General features: G+C 43.6%; 2 protein-coding genes across 4 annotated transcripts; one reads left to right on the plus strand and one right to left on the minus strand.

Annotated features, from left to right (window-relative positions):
- Positions 1–859: 859 nt before the first annotated feature.
- Positions 860–12182, minus strand: THNSL1 (threonine synthase like 1). 2 transcript variants are annotated; one of them, XM_066629023.1, is made up of 4 exons: positions 12143–12182; positions 5398–5442; positions 4280–4318; positions 860–3436 (listed from the first exon to the last, which is right to left on the minus strand). In XM_066629023.1, exon 4 carries the CDS (start codon positions 3411–3413, stop codon positions 1194–1196), a length of 2220 nt encoding a protein of 739 aa, XP_066485120.1. In that variant the 5' UTR covers positions 3414–3436; positions 4280–4318; positions 5398–5442; positions 12143–12182; the 3' UTR covers positions 860–1193. The 2 variants fall into 2 exon arrangements, with proteins under 2 accessions (XP_066485120.1, XP_066485121.1); XM_066629024.1 differs by lacking the exon at positions 12143–12182 and having other exon boundaries at positions 5398–5743.
- Positions 12183–12442: 260 nt separating this feature from the next.
- ENKUR (enkurin, TRPC channel interacting protein) lies at positions 12443–24719 on the plus strand. Of its 2 annotated transcripts, XM_066629047.1 has the most exons (6): positions 12443–12525; positions 14750–14842; positions 19257–19402; positions 20628–20848; positions 22008–22154; positions 24205–24719. In XM_066629047.1, exons 2-6 carry the CDS (start codon positions 14766–14768, stop codon positions 24376–24378), a joined length of 765 nt encoding a protein of 254 aa, XP_066485144.1. In that variant the 5' UTR covers positions 12443–12525; positions 14750–14765; the 3' UTR covers positions 24379–24719. The 2 variants fall into 2 exon arrangements, with proteins under 2 accessions (XP_066485144.1, XP_066485145.1); XM_066629048.1 differs by lacking the exon at positions 12443–12525 and having other exon boundaries at positions 14799–14850.
- The last annotated feature ends 1430 nt before the right edge of the window (positions 24720–26149 follow it).

The following is a 26149-nucleotide window of genomic DNA, read 5'->3' on the forward strand; positions in this document are numbered from 1 at the left end:
TCCCCCCTCTTTCCCTTTTTAAAAATAGGCATGACATTTGCTATCCCCCAATCTTCTGGCACCGTGGCCGTTTTGAGGGACAAGTTGCATACCTTAGTCAAGAGATCTGCAACTTCATTCTTCAATTCCTTAATAACCCTTGGGTGGATGCCATCAGGGCCCGGTGACTTATTGATCTTTAATTTATCAATGAGGTCTGAAACATCTTCTCTTTTAACCTCTATCTGACTTAATTCCTTGGTCAGGAGGGGCCATTCGGGCAGCGGTATCTGCCCGAGGTCTTCTGCCATGAAGACAGATGCAAAGAACTCATTTAATTTCTCTGCCATCTCTAAGTCTCCTTTTATCTCCCCTTTCTCTCCCTCACCATCCAGAGGGCCAACCGCTTCTCTGGCGGGTTTCCTGCTTCTAACATATTTGAAGAAGCTTTTATTATTCCCCTTAATGTTGCTGGCCATGCGTTCCTCATAGTCTCGCTTGGCCTCCCATATCACCTTCTTACATTTCTTTTGCCACAGTTTATGTTCCTTTAAAAGGGGATTGGACAAGTTTCTGGAGGAAAAATCCATTATGGGGTACAAGCCATGATGTGTATGCGCAACCTCCTGATTTTAGAAATGGGTTATGTCAGAATGCCAGATGCAAGGGAGGGCACCGGGATGAGGTCTCTTGTTATCTGGTGTGCTCCCTGGGGCATTTGGTGGGCCGCTGTGAGATACAGGAAGCTGGACTAGATGGGCCTATGGCCTGATCCAGGGGGCTGTTCTTATGTTCTTATGTTAACTTTCCAGCACCAAGGTAAGGGCAATGTAGCTCCGAGTTAAGGGAATAAACACTCCCTTAACGTGAGGAAGCCTCTGTGACTGCCACCCAACTGCAGGATGCAGTAAATGCCCCACTGGCACAGCTGTGTCAGTGTGGGAAAGTTGCTTAGGATTTGGGCCCAAAACTACTAAGTGTGGACATTATGCCTTTAATGTGACCTTTATAGAACTTGTCTGCATTCCTCCCCCCCTCCTAGATTCTAGGAGTCTAGACTGCCTAGAATAATTCTAGACTGCCTCTAAATACTTCAATTCTACTGTATAAATGTCTTAAGACATACTCACTAAACCTGTTCACTAAGTATTTATTAAGACATGTTTCTTGGGGGAAAGAAAAATATCACAACAGCAAGCCTTGCAAGTGCCTGCTTAGAAAACCTTCATGAAACGGTTTTGTATTAAGGCTTCAATGTGTTCCATAAGGACATTCACATCAGCAGCACAGGTCTGATAGTTCTGCTTCTCATTCTTTTTCAGTGTCTCTAATAGGCCCCTATGGACAGGAGGCAAAGGGTTGTAGGAGCTTAGCAAATGAAGCTGGCTTAATGGAGTCTGCTTTATTTCTCCAATTCTCAGTGCCTGCAGGATGGCAGGTGCAAACTTGGAATAATGAGCGGTAGATGAAATGATAACTGGGCAGGTTTTATCTTGCAGGCGATCAGCCACGACTTTTGCAACCGCTGTGTGTGTGTCCAAAATGTACCCCGTGGTATTGAACACAGAGTGTATGGCATGCAGGCAGTCCTCCTCAGAGCACCAATCAGCCATCAAGTCCTGCTGGAGCTTTCCAAGGAGATCTTTCTGCAACTGGCAGCAATGTTGACTTTCCAGGTGGCTAAATAACTGTGTCACCAACTTACCATCACCGTTAGCGATCAGGTGCAAATATCGTTCAAGGTTGGAAGATTTCAAGATGTCTATTGCCGGTGACAAACTTTGCACCAGCCGCTTCCCCCTCAAATCATACAGGCCTGTTTTGATAAATTCAGTCAAACAGTTGTTTTGATTAGAAGCACAGATACATTTTCTTATAGGGATTCCCATCATTTTTGCATACACAGCTGCTAATATGTTGCCAAAGTTTCCTGTAGGAATACAGACATCTACTGGGCTCCCAAATGGAATAATATTTTGTTCAACGAGGTCAAGGTAGGCAGAGGCATGATAAACCACCTGGGGAAGCAAACGTGCCCAGTTGATAGAATTTGCTGCACTTAACACTGTTCCATATTCCATAGTGAGAAAGCCTGTGTAATCTGAATTGGCAAATATTTGTTTGATGGCAGACTGGCAAAAATCAAAATCAGATTTGACACCGATTGCTTTGGTATTTGCTTCCTGGCAACCAATCATCTGCAATTTCTGTATCTGGCTCACACCATCGTCAGGAAAAAAGGAGATCACTGCAATCCGTTGCTTATCAGACTCTTTAAGCTGGCTAAAGCCATCTAACACAGCACTACCTGTATCACCAGAAGTTGCTACCAAGATCATATAATTGCACGTTTGGGGAATGCAGTGTGCAAACAGATGGGGCATCAACTGTAGTGCCAAATCCTTAAATGAACCTGTTGGTCCGTGGAACAGCTCCAGGAGAAACTGATTGCCTGCCAAATGCCTAACAGGGGCAATTCTGGAACACATAAAATTTTGCCCATATGCCATCTCAACGATTTCCCACAATTTGGAAGCTGGAAAATCAGCAGGATGGATGCACCTTTCCAATACAGTCTGAGCTCTTTCCACATAGGTTGCTCCCAGCAAATGTTGCCATTCTCCAGCAGTGAATTTTGGAAGCCCCTTCTCAGGAACGAAGAGTCCGCCGTTAGGTGCCAGGCCCTCTACCACAGCATCACTGAAATATTTAAGGGGGCTCTTTTGCTCATCTTTCCCACCACAGTGTAGACTCCTAGTTGAAATGAAGCTTTCCAATTCAGAATCTTGATACCGCTTAATTGCATGCAGCACTTTATCTGCTACCGCCTCTGCCAAAATCCCGTTTTCACAAAGAACACGGACATCGCACCACTTTTTGTAGAACTGCTTCCTAAACTGAAGTATGTCTCTCAACGAAGTTCCAGGAACCTGCCCCACAATGCGATCCACTTTCATTAACTGCAGTCGATCTATTATGCTTTCTGTAGCTACATCCAAATATACAACAATGCCGTTTTTCTTCACGTGCTCCATGCTGGCAGCGTTCATTGGATTAGACCCAGAAAGGGAAACCACACTTCCAGATGCTGAAAGACTTAACAGAGCTTTTCCTTCCTCTTCTAAAAATTGTTCATTACCAACATCCTTCAATTTTTCTGCCACACTCATATTCCAGGTCGTTTCAAGGACATCATCATCCACATCTATGAAACAACAGCCTAGTTTCTGCCCAACTATTTTTCCTACTGTTGTTTTCCCAGCACCAGGAGGTCCCATCAGGACGATATTTTTGTCCCCAACAAGGGACTGCATTGACACCCATGACTTACATGAAACTGCAAAACTTCTTGAAAAGATCAACTTGAAAAATACATCAGAAACAGTAGTGCGAGTCATTAGCTTTAGATGACGATTCCAAGCCACATGAAACATCTTCTCTCTTTTCCAAGGAAATGCTTTAAAAGAAGGAGGGGAGGAATCAGTCACTGAAAAAAAACACTTTAAATCTTAAGACACTAGCAATATAAAATGCTTACTGGAATGCAAAGATTATTCTCTATCCCTTTCTTAGGGGAAAATCTTTATGTAGCACTTCAGGACAAATATGAGGTCAAAACTGTACTAAATTTCAGTTCCTGCTAAATCTACACAGAAAACAAAGACCTTTACAGTGTGTAGCTATTACAAAGTACGTGGCATATCTTACTGCTGTCTTGGCTAATGGTCACAAACAGGAAAGAACCAGCTCTAAAACTGCAAAGCTACAATGAACATTCAATAACAGCTCCAACTCCTGGCAGATAACGTTTTCAGGATCAATAAAAAATCCTCAGCAGCTTCCAAACAAGCTCTCCAAACCTATCGCTGCAAATTCCAAAACATTCCACCCATTGGCTATATTTGCATGTGTAGGAATACAGTTGGCAAACATTAAAGCTGCAGCCCTAAACACCGTTACTAGGGAGTAAGCCCCAATGAATGCATACATAGGAGTAAACAAGGATGGATTGCATTGCCTTCTACGTATGGAGGCAACTCTGGGGAAAAGTGCCCATTGACTGCACTGAAGTCAGGACCGCAGCATAACTTTTTTCATTAAAAAACCCCCAAGGGTGCAATTGATCTCCCACTGTTAAAAGGGAACACTAAAACTTCCTAATGACGTTAATGGAGCTGGAGTATACTTGACATCTTTATATTAAAAACAACTGCCTTCCAAGCACCCAGATGCATTTCCTTCCTTGAAAAAACAACCAAAGCAGTACTTATGTTTAATTAACATGCAGGTTATAACTTACTGTTATACAAGTAGCTCAGGCCTCTCCAGTTCTGGGTAGCTGTTCCAAAAAGCAAAGTGCAACAATGAAATGCACTTGTTATGAAAGCATGTTTGGGGTTGTTTTTACATTCTGTCTAGATGGTACAAGAATCAATGCAAAGACAGAGTGAAATGAGAGTCACACAAGTGACTGTTCTCCATAGGGAATGGATGAAGAAGCACCGGGCAAAAAGGGCTCTTCAACACTGATAAACGTGCACGTTGCCAAGAGCAGATTCATTTTGTTTACTCAAGGAAATCAACAGCAGAGTCATCTTGAACTGCAAAACAAACCATGTGCAATGTTAAGCAACAGTTAAGAGATCAGAAAACAGCCTTCCATGGATTCCTTGCTTTTTCAAAATAAAAACATTTAGCTTTGCAACAGTACGTTAGAAACATTTTCTGTTTAATAATAATAATAATAATAATAATAATAATAATACAGGTATTTATATACTGCCTTACTTGGTCTATATTCAAGACTTTATTCAAGGCGGTTTACATAGGCAGGTTTATTAAATCCCTGTAGGGATTTTTACAATTGAAAGAAGGTTCTATCTTCCAAGAACCACAACATTCAGATGTTTCTTTCTGATCTGGTTTCACATTCTGGCCTCCATCCTCCCACACTCAGAGCAGATGGAATAACTCGGCTCAGCTTGTCAGCTGCTTCAAGTTTGCACGGTGCTGGTGGCCTCGAACTGGCGACCTTGTGGATGTTATCTTCAGGCAAATGGAGGCTCTACCCTCTAGACCTCCAGCCCATGTTTAGCTCATACATGTTTAAAAAAAAATGCTACTCCTATACTTGCTTTTGTGGTAAAGGCTCACAGGGTTTAACAGGCTGCAAATTGCCCCACTGGAATCCATCAATCATTTGCTAAACACTGGAGAAAAGTTTAAATCTAGCCTGCCATGCAATCACTATGCCCACACCAAGTATCACAGTTGCAATGTCACTGAAGGCCACACTCGAGTGGGTTGACATGAATGATAATATTAGTGGCACAAATGTTAGGGTTACACATTGCATGCTAGCTTATACAATATAATTAGACAGCAAGATCGGATTGAAAGTTCATAACCCATACTTACTTAGATTGGAGTCTTGAAAGCAAAATGCTTTTTTGAAAAACGCATCTATCAGAAAAATAGTGGCAGTTTTTATGAACCATTTTTTATTGTCATCTTGAGAGCACACAAAACAGCTGGTACATTTACAGTTTCCTTCGTATTTGCTCTATTCTGTTCTCTCAGAACTGAAATTGGTTCCAGTTCTCAACTGCAAGCAATGAAAAATGTTTGCTGAAGATAATTCCCTGCCCTAATTCTGCCCTTGAGTTCCATGGATTCTGTCTTGATGGTGGTGTATTCTAATTACATCAAGGGTGGGGAGACTTCAGGCTTGTGTATCTACATTTTTTGTTTTTGTTTTAACTAGGATGCCCCAAGGTCAACCAACTGGAGTCAGGTGCAAACATGAGTGGCCCATCCATAAGGCTAGATGATGTGGGTTACATCAGCAACAGATTGTGGTTAGGGCACAGGAAGGTGAGCCCTTTGGGGCTGCTGCCACCACAGCCTCCTTCCATCTTGCCGTGGATGCAGCTTGCACTGATCCACTTTCCACCAACTAAAATAAAGCAGAGAGTAAATCATTAGCCTCCTTCCCTTGCTCCTGGTGCAGTTTCTTCAAACACAGAAGTGCAGGACTTCTGGTTTCATTTACAGGGACAGTGCACAAGGAAGAGTTCCTTCATTTGCATGAACCCTTTAAATCAGACCAGAAGTCCTGCACTTCCACATGTGAAAACACCAAGCCAGGAGTGAAGGGTGCTTTTTTGTGCAAAGGGGGCAGCAGCAGACAGAGGGTCACACTACTCCTTGATGCAGAGCATGGGCTCAGGGGTGGAATCAAACCTATTTGGAACTTGGTTTGTTTCTTAAGAACATTTCTTTAACCTGTGTGTAATTAATCTGTGGAAATTGTTGCCACAGATGTAGCAACGGCACCAGGCCTAGATGCTTTTAAAAGGATACTGGACTGATCTAGAGAGAAAAGGTTCATCATAGGTTACAAATCAGGACGACTATACGCAACACGATGACTACATGCTGGAGGTCATCTATCTCTGAATGCCAGAGGCAAAGGAGTAGCAACAGGGTACAGGTTCCATGTTGTCTCACGTGATCAAGGCATCTAGTGGGCCACTGTGAGATACAGGAAGTTGCACTAGATTGGTCTTTGGTCGGGACCTGCAGGGCCCTTCTTAAGTTTTACCTCTATTGCATTACACAGAACACAGAACCATGGCTTACTTCAAACCAAGAGCAGAAGCTTCCAGCCTCCTTTGCTTTCAGGTGAAAGAGGCAAGGATAGGGGCAGGGAGCATGTGAGCTCATAGCTCCCAGGCTTGGGAAATGGTTTCCTTTTACATCTGAACCTCTTCATTGCAAAGTGCTGAGATTCTGAATTAAGCAAGGCACACGCATTGGGGATTGCAGCTGCATTTCATTTACAACTGCCTCCTTCCCCCCCCCCCCAACAACTTACACAATCGGTAAAAATAGAATACTGGCTTTGTAGGAGATAGCTAGCATTTGAACAGCACAGGAAGCCATCCATGCCATAAGGTTAGTGTTATATACTCACTGTAATCGGCCCACACTGAAGCCTAACAAATTGTTGTTTACATAAGGAATGTTCAAGGGCAGTTCCAGTTAATATTATACATACTGACCTATTTCGGAGAGAAAACAATGGTTTGCGTGTTTTCTGTTATCTGCTTTGCAAGAGTCACCAAATCTATTCCAACCATTTGCCCACAAAATACCACATCCTCTAAAATTACTTGAAGACATTGCATTACTATTGTGTTAACAGTGTACTGGGACTGTTAAAGTAAACTTTACAAAGTGACTTGTCCCAGAAAGAAGGTTGATTTAACAAACATGTGAAAACTGGACATTAAAATCCAGATATGAGACTGTCATGATCAAATACAAGAGATGCTCTAGACCAGGGGTGCTCAATAGGTGGATCGCAATCTACCGGTAGATCGCGAGGCAAAATGAGTAGATCGTGGAGCCCTATCTCTCCAAACTGTTAATATGTCAGTTTCATCTAGTGACTAGACGAAACTGACATATTTAGCTGACACTAAACTGACACTGAAACTGACACTTTAGCTGCTCTTCAGGCATGCAGCAACAAAACTAACGAAACTGACTAGACTCCAGCAGGGGCTCCATACATTAAAGGGGGTGTCTGTCAGACGCTTCCTTCCCCCCTGGTAGATCTCTGGGCCTTGCTGGGTTTCAAAGTAGCTCTCGAGCCAAAAAAGTGTGAGCACCCCTGCTCTAGACCAGTGTTTCTCAAATTGTGGGTCGGGACCTATTAGGTGGGTCGCGAGCCAATTTCTGGTGGGTCGCCATTCTTTTCAATATTTTATTTTTAATAAATTAGACTTGGTGTAGTGTGATGGTGTGTGACTGCATTTGGGGAAATGTCACAGATTTTAACTTTTAACAGGTTACTATGAAGATGCTTTTAATAATGATAGTAAATGGGACTTACTCCTGGGTAAGTGCGGCTAGGATTTCAGCCTAGGATTGTTAACAATTTTCCTGCTTGAAGATGTCGCTTCTGGTCATGACATCGCTTCTAGTGGGTCCTGACAGATTCTCATTCTAAAAAGTGGGTCCCAGTGCTAAAGGAGTGAGAATCACTGCTCTGGACATAAGGAACATAAGAAATGCCTTGCTGGATCAGGCCCAGGGCCCATCTAATCCAGCTTCCTGTATCTCACAGAGGCCCACCAGATGCCTCAGGGAGCACACAAGACCACAAGATACTTACATCTTGCTGCCACTCCCCTTCATCTGGCATTCTATTTACCCTCGCGCCCCCCAATGAAGACACCAGACTGCACTTGAGTTTAACTTGGGTCACTTTATTAAACACAAGTGACCATTTTTAACACCTGAAACCTACTGAACACACATTCACCAGTCTGGGGCAGGAGAAGAAACTGCCATCCACAGCCAATTCAGATGACAATAAAAATTTCTACCCAGACCTCATGATGAGTGATCAGCTAATCTCGGACTATACATACCCACCATGACTGTAATGGAGTTTTCCTCCAGAAATCTGTCCAATTCCCATTTAAAGGTATCTTGGCCAGACAACATCACCACATCCTGTGGCAAGGAGTTCCACAGGCTAATTACACAGTGGATAAAGAAACATTTACTTTTTTCTGATCTATGCCACAGAAGACTTATAACTGCAATAAGTTGATGTTTCCAACATTTACGTTCGCTGGAAAACTTGTGTCAAAATAACAGAGTAAAGAGTAATTTGACACCTGATTTTGTGCTTAAAAAAAGGTTTGGTTGAGTTTGAAATAGCACTTGTGTGTAAAAGTAAGAATTCCAAACAGGATTTGCAAATGTCCTTACAGTAATTCTCTTCCTGCTCTTAAGTAGGTATCAATGATAATGTTAAGCAGACACATTGCTTTTCCAAGATGCTTCCGATAGTGCCAGAAAAGTTTCATAGAATGGGAAGCACATATAGGCTGCAATCCTATCCACCTTTTCCTGGGAGTAAGCCCTACTAAACACAGTAGGACTTACTTCTGAGTAGACATGCATACAATTGTGCTCATAGTCACTCCAAGTTAAGTTTTAAAAAAGCACTGCTACCAATTGTTAATGGAACCCAAGTGTGGTGCAAGGTCGATGAAGGAACTAGAGAATCATAATAGTCACTATCTTAGGCATCTCTACTGTTCACCCAGCAGGGCTTTTCTCCACAGGCAACATGAATGAATCATTTCCAGCACTGTCGTTCAGCAAGGATAATGCTGTGACTCTGTAAGCAATTTTTTCTTTGATCCTTGACCGTTTCTGACATTAAGGGCCTATCTCTAGCATTGTGGAAATTGAAAAAAAATTAAAAATTACAAACTGATTGTTAGAAAAGACAATAACCAGGGAGGGAGTGATGTAACAGTGGTGTTTCAAAACAAAATTAGTCAGTAAATGTTTTAGACCTGCAGATTTTCAACTATAGACTGAAATGGGACCAATTCTCTGAGTGCAGAAGGCACTCAGGGTATGAGCAGGGCATGAGGAGGCGTGTTAAATTGACAAGATCTTCAAAAATGGAAACACTCACATGGAGACAGGGTGACCAGATACAATGGAGTACATCTACTTTTAACCATTGTATAGAACAGGGAATTTTGGCAGGGCAGCTTTTTAAACCCTTCCACGTTGAGCTGCACCTGCCAAAATTCCCTCCTTTATACAATGATTCAAGGTATAGGCCCTCTGTGCTCCACTATATCTGGTCACCCTGCATGCAGAGTATCTTGAGGCACCTTAAACACATTGATTTTGGCAAAAAACTGTCATGGACTAGGATCTATTTCATAAGATGCACCTTCAATCAGAAGATTCATAGATAAACCCAGGTAGGGACAGCACATCATAGTATGCCACAGAATGCTTCCTTGAGTCTGCCACTTTCACCTCTGCACTACAAAAAGCCCCTACCATGCTCCTCATGTGGTTTCCTCAAACACATAAATTACAGGGCTTCTGGTTTTATTTAAAGCAGTGGTTCTTACACATTTAGCACCGGGACCCACTTTTTAAAATGAGAATCTATCAGGACCCACCAGAAGTGATGTCCTGAACAGAAGCGACATCATCAAGCAGGAAAATTTTTAACAATCCTAGTCTGCAATCCTACCCACACTTACCCAGGAGTAAGTCCCATTTACTAACATTGTCAAAAGAATGTACTTGGTAGCTTGTTAAAAGCACAGGTCTGTAACATTTTCCCAAATACAGTCCCATACCATGGTAGCATCAAGTCTAATATATTAAAAATAAAATATTGAAATGAATGGGGTCCCACCTGAAATTGGCTCATGACCCACAGTTTGAGAAACACTGGCTTAACACAATTAAGAAAGTCCACCATGCTGCCGGTTGACCTAAAACCCCCAATGTCACTACTAATAAATGATCCCTCCCTAAATTTCCATGGCACACCTGTGGACCATTTGTAGCCATTTGACACCAAACTTTTCCGAGTGGTGAAGACCAGAAGTGATTGTGAGGAGCTCCAGAAGGATCTCTCCAGACTGGCAGAATGGGCAGCAAAATGGCAGATGCGCTTCAATGTCAGTAAGTGTAAAGTCATGCACATTGGGGCAAAAAATCAAAACTTTAGATATAGGCTGATGGGTTCTGAGCTGTCTGTGACAGATCAGGAGAGAGATCTTGGGGTGGTGGTGGACAGGTCGATGAAAGTGTCGACCCAATGTGCGGCGGCAGTGAAGAAGGCCAATTCTATGCTTGGGATCATTAGGAAGGGTATTGAGAACAAAACGGCTAGTATTATAATGCTGTTGTACAAATCTAAGGTAAGGCCACACCTGGAGTATTGTGTCCAGTTCTGGTCGCTGCACCTCAAAAAAGACATAGTGGAAATGGAAAAGGTGCAAAAGAGAGCGACTAAGATGATTACGGGGCTGGGGCACCTTCCTTAGGAGGAAAGGCTATGGCGTTTGGGCCTCTTCAGCCTAGAAAAGAGACGCCTGAGGGGGGACATGATTGAGACATACAAAATTATGCAGGGGATGGACAGAGTGGATAGGGAGATGCTCTTTACACTCTCACATAATACCAGAACCAGGGGACATCCACTAAAATTGAGTGTTGGGCGGGTTAGGACAGACAAAAGAAAATATTTCTTTACTCAGCGTGTGGTCGGTCTGTGGAACTCCTTGCCACAGGATGTGATGCTGGCGTCTAGCCTAGACGCCTTTAAAAGGGGATTGTACAAGTTTCTGGAGGAAAAATCCATTATGGGGTACAAGCCATGATGTGTATGCGCAACCTCCTGAAATGGGTTATGTCAGAATGCCAGATGCAAGGGAGGGCACCAGGATGAGGTCTCTTGTTATCTGGTGTGCTCCCTGGGGCATTTGGTGGGCCGCTGTGAGATACAGGAAGCTGGTCTAGATGGGCCTATGGCCTGATCCAGTGGGGCTGTTCTTATGTTCTTATGTAGCACACCAATGTGCCAGGGCACACTGTTGAAAATCACTGCAATAAGAGTGTCATTTTAAAAAGCGAGTCCCAGTGCTAAAAAGTTTGGGAACCACTGTCTTAAGCCATTTCTGCCCAACATTGCATATATGCAACGGGGATTAAATGTATGCCCCTGCCCAGCCCACAGGTGTACACATTTGATCCCTGTTGCGTATATTCAATGTTGGGCAGAAATGGCTTAAGAGACTGTAAATGTATTTACTGTTTTGCTTGCTGCCACAGGCACATCAACCCCTCTGCAAGGGCTTCAATAGGGGACCCCCACTCCAATCTTAGCAGTGGAAAGAGGCTCTTTCCTCAGCACACTGCAACATCTTTTCTTTCCCCATAGTACAAGAACTGTAGTGTCTCCCTTGCCTCTCTCAGCATGCCTCTCCCCACAAGGATGCCTCTCCCAGCATGCCTCACCCCACAAGGATACCTTGCCCCACAGGATGCCTCTCCCAGCATGCCTCGCCCCACAAGGATGCCTTGCCCCACAGGATGCCTCTCCCAGCATGCCTCGCCCCACAAGGATGCCTCTCCCACCCCTGCACTGAACGCTCCCAGCCCTGCAGAAAGGGGGAGTGGCAGGGAAAGAGCCAGACCCTACAGGCAGGCCAGCCAGGGGGGGCCCACCAGGCAGGACACTGGCAGGCTGGCCCAGCCACCAACTAGGAACCCTCCCTCCTTCCCTCTGGACACTCAGCCAGCTGGTTTAGCGTACCTGCTACTGCGCACGCCCTCCACAGACCCTAAAAAGGGTACCTTCTATCCCCTGTCTCTATGGCGGAACTAGGGGCGCTGTCATCCAGAGGGACCTTCTACTTTCCATCTCTATGGCTGCAGAGGCGGCGGTGTCACCCTCGCACTGCGCGTGCGCAGAGCTCCATCGCCTCCGCGCCTCCTCCCCCCCTCCTTCGGCTCATTGTTGGTCCCCGTTCCGGAAATGTCGTCACAAACCCACTCTCCCCTTCCACAGAGCCGCGTTGCCAGGCAACCGTTTCCCGAACAACCAAACAGTGGGCGCCGGCTGGTGTAGCAAGCTGAAGCCTCGCGTTCGAACGGGAGAGGGAAGGGACGGAGAGCGCGGCGAGGACGGGCGGCGGGGTAAGCCCGCAGCCAGGCGGGGCTGGGCGGGTGGGAGCCCCGGCGAGTCTGTGGAACTCCTTGCCACAGGATGCAGTGATGGTACCTGACCTGGCTGCCTTTAAAAGGGGATTGCAGGTCAAATCTATTGGGGTGTGATTAGTCTGTGGAACTCCTTGCCACAGGCTGCAGTGATCGCATCTGGCCTGGAGGCCTTTAAAAGGGAATTGGAGGTCAAGTCTATTGGGGTGTGATTAGTCTGTGGAACTCCTTGCCACAGGATGCGGTGATGACATCTGTTCTAGAGATGCCTTTAAATGAGGATTGAACTAATTTCTGGAGGAAAAGTCCATCAGCGTGTGATCCGTCTGTGGAATTCCTTGCCACAGGATGATCTGGCCACAGGATGATCTGAGGCATCTGGCCTATAGATGCCTTTAAAAGGGAATTGGACAAATTTCTGGAGGAAAAGTCCATCACAGGTTACAAGTCCTGATGTGTATGTGCAACCTCCTGATTTTAGAAGTAAGCTACATCAGAATGCCAGATCCAAGGGAGTGACACCAGGATGCTGATCTCTTGTTGTCTTGTGTGCTCCCTGAGGCATCTGGTGGGCCACTGTGAGATACAGGAAGCTGGACTGGATGGGCCTCTGGCCTGATCCAGTGGTGCTATTCTTATGTGTGAACATGTGTAGAAAGAACCTTCCTCTCCACGTTTTCAGCCCATAGTCAACCCCACACCCACAGTAGGTGCACCCACCATCTTTCTACTCCCTTCCTCCTTGTGTTAGAGCAAAGGTTTGCAAGATCAGAACACTTGGGGAGGCTCTGCATACACGTAGGGCAGTGTTTCTCAACCAGTGGTAGAGGTACCACCAGTGGTACTTGGGAGGGTTTCTGGTGATACTCTTGGAACCCCCGGACATCTGCCACCCACCAGGGAGACCAGCAATGTGACACAACAAACGTTTGTAGCAAGCTTGGCCCGGTGGGCAGAGCTCCGAAGCATACTTTTCTGGTGCTCTAATAAAGCCCTCCTGTCCACCCTGAGCCTTTCTTAATGGTGTTTGTTACGTTGCATCTGGCCTCTCGACCCAGAAGCAAACTGGTGATGACATCATCACCAGTTTCTTCTGGTGGTACTTCCAATAGGTGGACCACACAAAGTGGTATGGTGGGGGATAAACATTGAGAAATGGTGATGTAGGGTGTGATCAGCAGGTGGTGATCTTGCTTCCCCCTCACATGTTCAGTGAATGGATGGGGAGGGGAAGGTGTGAATAGGGTTTGCCCCATGTTCACTTAAATGTCTCCATGGAGTCTACACATGTATATGATGCATACTGGGTTCGCGCTAGCTCTTTCTCTCATTAGGAACATTGCTTTTCCTAACACTTGAAGGGAACCCTACCTGCATACAGTCATACTCCATGCAGACATTCAAGTGAACAGTGTAAATCAGGGAATGGGGGTTGCTGCCATGATCCTGCAAATCCCTATACAAGTATTTACTTATCCTGGATATGCCATGAGAATGAGTCAGACCACTGACCCACCTTTCCAAGTCCTGTCAACTCCAACTAACAGTGTCTCCCCAAAATCTGAGGCAGAGAAACTTTCCCAAGGCAGCTGCCTGAAATCGCTTTTAAATGAAGATGCTGGGGATTGATGGTGCAATAATAATAATCACAATCATGCACTCCAGGACCTTTTGCAGGCAAAGCAGCCATGCTTCCAGAGCTATAGCCTCTAACACCTTTCAGGTGACCAGGGACAAAACAATGCTGTACAACAGCACAGTGTGTGGTGAAATGTTTCTTACCACTTTACAGGATGATACACACTACCCCAGCTCAGCTTTGTAGTCTGTATAAGTTTCTAAACCAGGTGGAGAAGTATCTTAAAGTATTCACTGCTCAGTAAATTGTTGTCTGTATGTACCAAAGCAGAAGGCTGAGAGTGATCAGAAATCAGAGATACCACAGAGTATGGAAAGGGGGGAACCACAAGAATAGAAACCTTTCTTGCTTTCATCCTTGGCTATGTTGCTCCCTTTTCTAAGGGCAAGAGGGCAAAGTGAAGGATGAAAGGAAGAAAGAAGAGAGTACAGTGTAAATGAATGAAGGGAAAGAGGAAGGTGGGGGGGATAAAAAAGAGACAAGGAATTGCATGTAGGGGTGTGTGAGAGAGAGAAAATGTGTTCAGTTAACCGTCCGAATGTTTTAAATTAAAATTATCCACAGGCTTTTCAATGCGAAGATGACTGCAGTGTGCATGGAGGAGAGCATTTATAATCTTCTACCTCATATCACAGAGAAGCCAATCCAGGCACCTAGGTATGGGGGTAAGAATATTTCCCTTGGGCACCATTCTGACAGAGCTTTACATTTGCCATTTAGTGACATAGCCTTTCCTATGGAACAGGAATCATTTCTATAATTCAAAAAAATGGTTAGTAGCCTTTGAAGTGACAGGGAGTATCAGCGACAGTTCTCAGGACAAAATGTCCCACTCTTTCAGTGCAATCCTATGCGTATCTACTCAGAAGTAAGTCTCATCATATTCAATGGGGCTTACTCAAGTGTGTGTATGATTGCAGCCCTAGGCTGGCAAAAGAACACAAAATGCTAATTTAACACATACTTGTGTGGTGGATCCTTTATATATACTGTATAAGGAATGTCTTAGAGCTCACTATTTGGAATCATTTTCATGCACCAATGGAACAAAGTAAAGAGGAACCTCTGCATTTTTGCAACCTCTGCATTGTTACTTGGCAGTAAATGCCATTGGACTACTTGGACATACTTTCAAGTAGTAAATAGGTATAGAATCAGACTGTATGGTGTACAAGACAAACTTTATGCTAATCTTACATTCTGCACCATTTCCAACAGCCTTTTTTCTTAATTTTTGTTCCTGAATGGTCAAGTATACTTTTTTGTGCTCTTCATATCCTACATTTTCCATTAGGATTATGTTGCTACCCATATATATTAGCCATAGGTGCAGGGGGCAGAAATCAGTGCTACATGGGATCTCTCCAGTCCAGAGGGCACAGAAATGGACATATCCAAATGGTGGCTTAATTTTTCAAAGTATGCTCCAACTCTTCACAAGACATTCAAGTATGACTAATGTACAGTTTGAATATATCATAACAAAACATAAAACTCTCTTAGTTTATGAACTGCTCCCTCCTTAGAGGCTTTCCAGCAGGACCTAATAATATATCTTTTTACTCTTGAGCTTTTTAATATGGACACTCAGGGTTTTTTAATGTTTAGTTTTAAATTGCTTTAAATTGTCTTTAAAGCACTTAAAAGCACTAAATTAAAGTGCTTTTTAAATTGTCTGCTGCTGTTTTGTTCTGCTTTTTGTTGCCCTTGGCTTTTCATGACATTTTTTAGGTCGCTTCTGCAAAACACCCAAAAAGCAGAAGCGATTTAAATTTTATTTAAATTTATTAAATTTTATTAAGCATGTTTTTTATATTGTATATGAAAGCCACTTTGAATGCCAGAGAGGGAGATAAAGTGGGGTATAAATAAATCCATCCATCCATCCATTCATCCTAAGGTTTCTAGCTCTGAAAAAAGAAGTCCTTAGGATACAACCCAATGTATTGCAGACTCTGAGAACCATGAATCCAGTACAACTGAAAGCACCATTCAATGGTTTAAATGTATCTATGTTTTTACTTTTAATAATTATTGCTGAACAACTGATGGAATAATAAAGACTGCAGTTTAGATTATTGTGGGCAAGCTGCGGCAAGCCTCAGGCTTTTGCTCTCCTCACCCTCCTCTTTCAAACATAACAGGATGTTTGAAGTGTATACTTTCAGTTTTGTATGAACATCAGTTTCCTGTTGCATCCGAACTCAGGAAACTGGTTTGTTCTAACTGCGGTTAGTTAGCCTTCCTCCATTTTGAGAAGGCCCTGACAATGGATTATGGGCAATCAGCCTGAAAGAAAAGAGGAATGAGTCCTGGCAGGCCACTGCATCTCCCTAGCAAGTTAGTGTATGTCCCTACAGTGCCTGGCAACAGCATGTCAAACAGCGGCTCCATCACCCAAGTGACAGGAGCAGACCAGAAATTGAGAAAGCCTTGCAAGAGGACATCTCCTCTTCCAAGACTGCATAAGCAAGCAGTCAAACCAATGCACACAGGATTTGAATGCAAATGTGGAGACCTTGGTACAGTGGGCCATGACACAGCTGAGTGAGCTGGCATTTAATGAGGAGGAGACAAAGATAGAAGTGCAACACAATCCAGTCACTGGGGATATATTTACAGTGAGAGGGAGGGGGAATTTAAGGATATGCAGTATGTAAAGCACACACACACAGAATGTAGCCCTAAACTGTATTTGTTGCTAGGCAATATAAGAAAAAAAGGAAATCCTTGCAAAGAGGAAGGCTGCATAGGTATATAAAATGGAGGAGGCGAAGAGAGAAGATATAGGATGTGGGCAGGGGAGACATTATTATCTTGGGGACCTAGATTACCTAGAGGGGGCAGGGTTAGGGAACAGGGGTTTGCACTGTATGGCAGTGAAGGAGAGGAGGTGGAAGAAAAACTTGAAAGGAACAAGCATTTCAGCTGTAGAGTGAGACTGTGATTGAGGGTGGATTTCACTGCATCCTTGAACAGTGGCTAGTGGCAAGGAGCGAGCCCCTTGATGGCTTGTGAAGCATTTCACGCCCTCTTGTCACAGAAAAGCTAGTCTCACTTTTGTATGGTTTCAGCATTTTCCTTCTCATGGCACACTGTGGTCTTCATCTCTTGTGGTGTCACTTTCAGGAGACTCTTTCAGGTTCTATGGCTCTCACAGAGGAAGGACTGTCAATTCATCACTACAGACAGTTGCCCTAAAAATAGAGCCACAGAACCCAGAAGTGTTTTCAGCAATTCGTAGCCGCTGTGCTCCAAAGACCCTTGGCATACCTGCGGCCTTTTGCAGTTGAAAATCACTGGTCTGTACTCGCACAAACACTTACTGAACAAAGAAGAAGAGAAATACTAAGCATATCATCAATTTTGCTTTACGTGAGACATAGAAGATAGTTTAGTTAGGCCAGTGGCCAAGGTAACAATCTCTTAGAATGGTTTTCAGGGAGGCTGGCTTGCAACAGGAGTCATGGTGCTAGTTAGCTAAGATTTGTTAATCTTCCAGTTAGAAAGGTACAGGTTGAGACTAATTATTTGCATGGGTTCTGTTCCAAGCATTCACAAGTGTGCAAGAACAATAGTGGCTTTGATAAATGAACTCACCAGGGGCTAGGCATTCCCTCCAAGCAGGGCACAGGAATCAAGCGTGTTTTCTAGGGGAAGGTTTCTCAAAGGGCAGCTCACCAGGGCCTGAGCTACAGTTTCGCTCAGAAGGAGAGAGAAGGGGAGAGAGAAAGGAAGCTGCAAAGAAAAGCAAGAGGCCAAATACCTATCCTGGTGGTGATTTTTGGGTTGTTGGAGGAAATGGGAGTGCTTGATGTGACATGAACAGATAACTATCGGATGTTAGGATGAAGGAGAGTGTGCCTTTGGACCAGATCTTTTATAGAGGCATTTGCCAGAAACTAACATAAAATCTGTTGTGGGATGAGCTGGTTTGATTACCCATCCCCAGTGGAAATGGCCATTTTCTGTTGCATTGCACTCTTGGAAGTATGTGCTCCTAGGTTGCTCAGGAGACCTGTGTCTTGAGTAGCATGTAAGACTCTTGATTGAAATTGCCTTTGAAATTGGTGAGGGGAAGCCAGGGCTATGGGCACTTCTTTTATGACCACATTTCTTATGAAGTCTGGAAGCACTCATAACTGTTTATCGGTCTAAATAGGCGACTGAGCAAAGTGCAGTTGCTTGTGGAATTTTCCACAGAAACGTCTTGCAGGAGAGCAAGGGGAGGGAGGGGTGTTGCTCCAATGGAAGGAGGAGGCCTTTTTGGTTGACCTCCTCCTTTTAGTTGGCCTTTTTACCCAGAGGCCCATGGGATCTGATGCACTCTTGGTATCAGCGTGAGCCAAAGCAACATGAGACTGACCTGTATCATGCTTTCCTGCAATGCACCCAGCACCATATACATGTTTGCTCATACATGTTAGACAACAAGCCCAATATGAACGGGAATTGGAATGGAGGATGCCAAGGAGGAGACGGCTGACAGTCCAGTCCCTGGAAGGAAGCAGGCTGAGGAGACCAAGTCCCACAGAGGAGAGAGGAGGAGGAAATGGATGGATGTGAACCCCTCCCCTTGTCATTTGAGAAACCTGAGGCAAGGCTACTCTGCTGGGGAAGTCCCTGTAACAGCCTTAGAGGTGGTAACAGGCAGGCACCTCTACAGTTCATTCAAACAAACTAGGATCAAGCTCTGGTTTCACATCCTGGTTGGTTTGAACTAACCATAGTTACTGAAATTGAACTGCACTTTCTCATATGAAGTCATTGCAGAATGGATTCTGGAGGTAAATCACTATAAATCAAAACCCCATTAAATTAACAAGGAACTGTGTGATCAGACCTAACAAATATCAACTCTTTGACAATGTCTTCTTTTTGTTCAATTTTTTTCCCCTCTGCTGAGGGAAAATACACAATGGATGTGTATGTTATGTTAAAAACCTTGTCATCAGTACTGTTGTTGTTTTCAAGCACAAACTAGAATAGAGCATAGCTCAAGTGTGGGGGAAAATTATTTAATACTTCTGTTTGACTTTAACTATTGTTTTATGTGTCATTTTCACCAAAGATATATATCAAAATTAAAGCCTTATGTGAAGCATATGATACAGCAGAGCAAAGAACAATGGAAAACCATGGGACCACCAAAAGTTGAAGCGCCCTGTCCCAAAGACTTCCTTCTAAAGCATTCAAAGGAACTCAAGCTACCAAAGCGTATGTTTTGAGCATAGTCATGTTATTTAAAGGCACTATTAATTCAATTTTATCATTTATTCATTTATATGCCCCCTTTTCAGTGCATGTTCAAAAAGATTTACAAGAAAAATAAAGATAACTACTCCAAGGTCTTTTCATGAATTATGTGGTTCAGTAGAGATTTGAATCCAAGTTTCCCCAATCCTAGTCAAATTCGTTAACCAATACAGCACGCTGTAAAGACAGCATTTTCCCAATCCACTTACAGTATAAACCATTGACCCAAATCAGTAAATATCTGTGCTCTGCTGATTCCCAGTGTAGAAAATTATTGGAGTCCTCCTGTATCTACAGGGGTATGTTCTTGCTGCTACTGTGGATACTCAAAACCACAGACAGCAACAAATCATGCTCAGATGCCCCCCCATGTGCTCATGACTCACCTCTCTTTGTTTGCAAACGAAGTCCTCTGCTGTCCGCTTCTTGTTTATTTCCTGTTAGCATTCTCACTATTGCCTCCTGTAGTGTTCCTCTAACGCAGTGGTTCCCAAACTGGTGGGTTGCAACCAATCAGGGGAACTGGAAGAAGGTCATTCCCCTTTAAGGGAAGTGGCCCAGAAATAAGTGCCCCAACAGCGCCACAGCGATCCAGGGGCTTTTATCTGAATGGTTGTGTTGGCCATCTGTCATCTCACCAGCTGTACCTGCTGAAATTCTCTCTCCTACACAATTGTTAAAGGTCCAGGATCACTAAAGTTGAAATTTTGCCCACCCCTGGTATCTGTGTATCTGGTATCTGTGTATCTGATACCTGGTATCTGGTATCTGTGGCAAGATCAGGAATGAATCTTCTATAGATACTGAGGTCCAATAGTATTCCTAATCTAGGTGCTAAACAGCAGTGTTCATCAATTCACACAGACAAAGCCTGGCCCACTTGTAGCCAGCCACCCAGGGACTGCCACCTATATTGGTTACACGGAGTGCTCCAAATGGTTATCCTTTTTATGTGGCTTGATGTCATAAAGAAACATGCTATCTAGAGCTATAGGAACAGCAAGAAAAAGCAACAATGAAGGTACCAGAGATTATCAAACTGGATGTAGTCCCATGTCACTTATCAAGAAACTGAGCTTTTACAAGTTTCACTTTGATATGCATCTTATTTTTGAGATACTGAAATATTGAAAAAATGATCCTGGCTGTAATTAATGTCATTTTATGGCTTTTTATAAAACATCAGGAAAAAAAGATGTTACAAAAACGAGAGAACTGAATGTGCCCCGAAGAACTGATCGTCCAGTTATGGGAGTTCACAGTAAAAAGAATTTTATAAGCACAAATGCAGCTACTGCTATCATGGGAGTGCCTAAGAAACCTCAGCAAGTTTATGTTGACAGGCACCAAGGAGACAAATTTCTCCTGGAAACTTCAGGGCTTGTTCCAAAATATGTTAAGAAAAAGGTATGTTTTATAAAGCATTGTTGAAGTGTTGACTACATTATGTACCTTACAATCACATCAACAAAGGGTTGATTCCAGATGATGGAATTAGTTCGGTTTCTAGAAAAGAAGAAACTCTCTAAAACAGAAGTTCCTCTTCCCAAACATTGGGAATAGTCATAAGAAAATAAGAAGAGCCCTACTGGATCACGCCAAGGCCTCATCTAGTCCAGCTTCCTATATTTCACAGTGGCCCACCAGATGCCTCTTTGGAACACTCAACACAAGTGATATGTATATCCTGTTGCCACTCCCTTGCATCTGGCATTCTTTTCTAAAGGCTTCTAGACCTGGTGTCAGCTGGTGTCTCCTGACCAGTTGTCATCACCTGGTCACATCCTGTGGCAAGGAATTCCACAGATGGGCAGCTCAATCCTATCCAGTGCTGGTGCAGCAGGGCCTATGCTGAATAGGCGCTGGGTTTGAGCAGGCTGGAGGTCTCCTTTGTTACCTTACCCTGTGGAGAACCCCAGCCTGTCCAGTGAGTCAGATCTGCACCAGCAGACTTGCTAGCACAAGTCTGAGAAGCCCTGTGTAGGTCTTCAAGACCTGGGAAAGGTGTTAGGATTTGGTGTAGGCCTCTTCTGCCAACCCTGCTCCTTCCAGGGCCTGAACCACCCCCTCCCTCTCCTGTACCAAAACACATCCTCCCTGCCTCCGTTCTGTCCCTGAGCCACTGGTGCTGTACTCACCAGTGCCATCTGCTGCAGCTTCAGATCCGATACTGGTGGGACAACTTAGGCCTCCCGGTCAACGATCCTTACTCCAAAGGTGTTGCAAAGCTGCAACAACTTTGCAGCACGGGGGGGGGGGGAGAAGCAAGGCAGGGGGCAGGGGAAGAAAATGAAACTGTGCTGGCGGAAGACAAGGGAAGATGCTGTGGGAGAAGCTGTACAAGATGGAGACTGTACACATGCACACTTGAAGGGCCTTTTAACTGGACATTGCTCCACAGCTTGCCACAATCTGGTACCAGCCCTGATTGCCACACCAAACATTATCAAACAAATGGCAACATATTTCTGCAGATATTCATTGCCACAAATAATTAATGGATGCTCCATAAATTTTATGTAAATTTTATGCATATTTGTATGGCACATGTTTTTTTTTTTGGTAGGATTATGGTGTTACCCCAAAATACGTAACTAAGCGAACTGAAGAAGTACAGAGAGCCCAAGAAGAATATGATAACTACATCAGGCATACTCTTAGACAAAAAGCCATGAAACGGCTCTCTGATGAAGACAGGGAAAATCTTATTGAGGTACATGAATTATTCTTCTTCAGCGTTTGTCCCATGTGGTGGCAGGGTCTGCTATTTTGGATTGGAGTTGCCATTTCTCTCGGTTGCAGACTTGGTCTGGGTATAGCTAGGCGATTTTCATGTCGCCATGCAGCGTGTCAAGCCAGCGCTGCTTCGGTCAGACCCTTTGGTCGTTTGCCATTGACTGTTGGCATCCTTCAGTCTTGGAAGAGCACGGTATTACGCTCTAAATGGTGTTTCTGGAACAGAGTGTCCTCTCCAGTGCTTGAAGCGTGGGTAATGTAGATATGGAGGATAGACTGTTACCCATGCAGCAAATCCTCCCTCTCCACGTTGCTGAAATGGTCTAATGGAAAGGCAGAAGCCAATACGGTTGGTTCCAGCGGCATCACAGGAGTTGCCAGTGTGTGACTGTATACAGCCGTGAACTGCCTCAGGGACTCCGGCTCCGGATTTTGCCTCAAGGTTGACTCCTGAAGCCTTTTCCATAACTGGATGTAGCCACAAGGCAGTGGAGGTTTGGGATCAGAGTTTTCCTTCTCTCAGATGAGCTGCCTTCCCAGGCTAATGAGTCCCATCTACCCGGTGGCTGTTTAGTCGCCTCTTACCAAGTACAGCCAAACTGAGGGCCTATTCTTGTCCCCAGCCCCCAGGGGAAATTGAACTTCAACTGAAAGCCCTTCTGCACCAGTGTACTGCTGTCAGTGCGCAGAACGTGGCCGTACCATTGAAGCTGGGTTTCTCTCAACTTATACCTCTTGAGGTACATGAATTGGATTAGATAAATTCAGGAATAAAAGATAAATTGTACATCCCTACATCCAGAAGTAGGAGAGGATCTATAAAGATACTGCAGTTGAAACATAGATTTTCACTAGATGGAGCTCTAGAATAATTGAATGTAGGATGGAGCAAATAATTGGATGTGACAATGTTTAGAATTTAGAATGTCATAAACTTCTTTAAAATGTTTTTAAAGGCAGATTCTGTAGCATCAAACCCTTCATCAGATCCCTGGGAACATAACTAAAACTAGAGCTGGGCTAAAGCATTGCCCTACATTAAGCAACTATCTGTAGCCTACTACTCTCTTACAGTATGTCATAGGAGTCATTGCTTAGTAGTGGAGCACCTATGCTGCATATAGAAAGTCCTGGGTTCAATATCTGGCAGCATCTACAGCTATTTTCAACCAGTGCACTGCGGCACATTGGTATGCCGCATACGGTCCACTGCAGTGTGCTGCAGGAATTTGATGGAGTGTCATTTGTTAGTTGGGGGACGTGAGCTCCTCACCAGCAGTGTAGTGTGCATTGTCAAAAAACCGATGGTGTGCCTTGACAATTTTAGCACCTTGTTAGTATGCCATGAGATGGAAAAGGTTGAAAATCACTGATCTACAGACTGCACTAGGAATTACCCTTGCCTAAATCCTAAAGAAGTGATTCTCAAACTTTTTAGCAGTGGGACCCACTTTTTTCAAATGATATTCTGTTGGGACCCATCTAGTTTCATGGCACTGGAAAAAAAGAAACTGTTTTACCTTACCAGCTGTGCCAGCCTCTGTTTTTATCTTTTTTTACTGTGGTGGCAGGAGGCTGACTTCTGGAGCATTTGTTGAGCTCTACATTTATTGGATTGGGACCATTCTGGTGGCCTTGCAATCCCCTTCACCTGGTATTTGATAGGAGTGCAAGTAAACACGCATGTGTGGCTCAGTTTTGCTTTCCATAGGGCTCTACACATTTTCCTTATTAGCTATCAGTTTGTCAGTTTCACAGCTGACCCACAGTTTGGGAAACACTGCCCTAGAGAACTGTTGCCGGTCAGTGCAGATAGTATTGACCAAGATGGGCCAAAAAAAGGAAATTTCATGGGTTTGACTATTTAATCACTATTTAATCCTAATCACTCTTTCCTGAGAGTAAGCCCCATTGAACAAATAGAACTTACTTCTGAGTAGACCTGGTTAGGATTGTGCCCCAAGTCAATTTTTTATTGTTGTATATTTTATATAAATACTGATTTATTTTTTTAAATTTTCCTGAAGGGTCTCAAGAAGAATTGGGAAGATGTCCACCGGGAATTCCAAAGCCTTTCTGTAGAAATAGATACTATACCAAAGAAGCTCCACAAGGAAAGGCTGGAAGGGCAGATGAAGCAATTGGAACATGACATTCAGACAATTGAGAAGTACAATGTTATTTACATTGCAAACAAATGAGTACATCATTAGAAATATTATTTTTCAGAAATGAAAACCAAGTTACTTTTACTTAAGAAGTAAAAACAATCAGTTTATTTGTCAGTAGGAGAATAGCTCATTTTAGCAAGACCCTTAGAACTGTATCATACTTTACATTTTGAATAAATATACTTATTTTTTCAAAAAAAAATCTACTTTTGTTGTTCTAGATTTTTCAATTAGTTACACATGAGTTTCATGTGTCAGACCTCTTTATAACATGTAACATCATGTATAGCAGAAATGTAAGTAGCTCTGTATATTCCAAAAAAGGTGGGAAAGATTTGGAGGACAGTTAATAAAGAGTTGTTCATCTTGAACTTAAAGCTTCAAGTTCCTTTTGTTTATAGGTTGACTTCTATATTATATATTTTAGTTATTTACAGTATCTACAAATATACATGAAGGCCAGAAAATGGGTCTTCCTACAGAGGTGTGAAAACGTAACAGTAGATTGTGTTTGTGTGTAAATGAATGACGCTGTCATCTCATGTCCTCGCCTAAATATACTTTGGTCAATGTTATATATGGTTATGTGAGCTTTCAGCAGCAATCCTATGCATGTTTAATTGGGAATAAGCCCTACTGAATACAGTGGACCTTCATTTCAAGGAAACATGCATAGAATTATAGAAGTGTGTGCATGCTTGGCAGACCAGAGAAAGCATCATGTTCTGGGTCATCATTGAGACTTCTAGAAAAAATAGTCAGATGTAGTAAGAAAGAAGAAAAGACTGAGTCTATAAAAAGAAATAAAAAGGAGGAAATGGAAAGTAAAGAGGAAGTTAGCAGACAAACCTAGATAACAAAAAGATAATGCTCACTGCTCAAAAAGATAATATCTTGCCATATACAAATGAAGGTGTCAGGTGTTCCCATCATTGAGAATGCCTTTTTCCTTTAGCATAGAGCTCTAGCATACTGCTAAGGCAAAAATCCTCATCCAATATTGTAGGATAAGCCTTTCGGCTACCAAAGTAGCTCTGTAAACCTCAAGTACCTGTTTAGGGAGTGCCCAAATATTAAAAGTAGTATTCATCCTGCTTCTTCCCACATACTGCCAAAACTGTACAATTGCAGGGCAGCCCCAGAATTTGTGAACCAAATTGGAACTGGGGTCATGGCAACATCAATCCTACACACATTTTCCTGAGAGTAAGCTCCACAGGGCTTATTTCTGAGTAGACATGCATGGATTTGTCCTATTTGACAATTAGGGCTCAATCTTATCCAACTTCCCAGGACAGATGCAGCTGTGCCAATGAAGTGTACACTTCATCCTGTGGTAGTGGAACAGTCATAAAGGTTTCCTAAAGATAAGGGAACATTTTATTCCCTCTCCTCGGGGCTGCATCAGCACTGTAAAGTTGGATAGGATTGGGCCCTTAGCTTAAGATGGGCATTGGCCTTCTCTGAGGCCTGCCTTGTGGTACCTTCAGGCATAACACACATCAGTTGTGGCATGAACATTGCTGGACTCCCATTGCATCAGAAGCACGAAAGGCTGTCCTCAATTTACATCCACTGAAGGGAGCTTGAAATCCACAAACACTTCTTCCACAATAAACCTGTTACAGTGCAATCTGATGCATGTCTCCTGGAAGTAAGCCTTCAATTGTGTGAGGGAGCACTGCAGTCGAGGGTTGCACTGCCTAGGTTTGCAGTGTCTGTCTTTAAGGGGCCACTACACTGTATGTGTTTGCTTTTGCTGTAACCCAAGTGTGGGCAAACTTTCAACTTTAGGGATCCT

Source organism: Tiliqua scincoides, chromosome 5 (genome assembly GCF_035046505.1).
Source record: "Tiliqua scincoides isolate rTilSci1 chromosome 5, rTilSci1.hap2, whole genome shotgun sequence".
NCBI lineage: Eukaryota > Metazoa > Chordata > Lepidosauria > Squamata > Scincidae > Tiliqua > Tiliqua scincoides.

Bases quoted from the DNA above. Each gene is read 5' to 3' on its own strand.
- THNSL1 (XM_066629023.1), bottom strand. From the start codon at position 3,413: ATGTTTCATGTGGCTTGGAATCGTCATCTAAAGCTAATGACTCGCACT.
- ENKUR (XM_066629047.1), top strand. From the start codon at position 14,766: ATGACTGCAGTGTGCATGGAGGAGAGCATTTATAATCTTCTACCTCAT. The intron at 19,403-20,627 runs GTATGTTTTGAG...ATAAAACATCAG, and splicing joins GGAACTCAAGCTACCAAAGC to GAAAAAAAGATGTTACAAAA. The intron at 20,849-22,007 runs GTATGTTTTATA...TTTTTTTGGTAG, and splicing joins CAAAATATGTTAAGAAAAAG to GATTATGGTGTTACCCCAAA.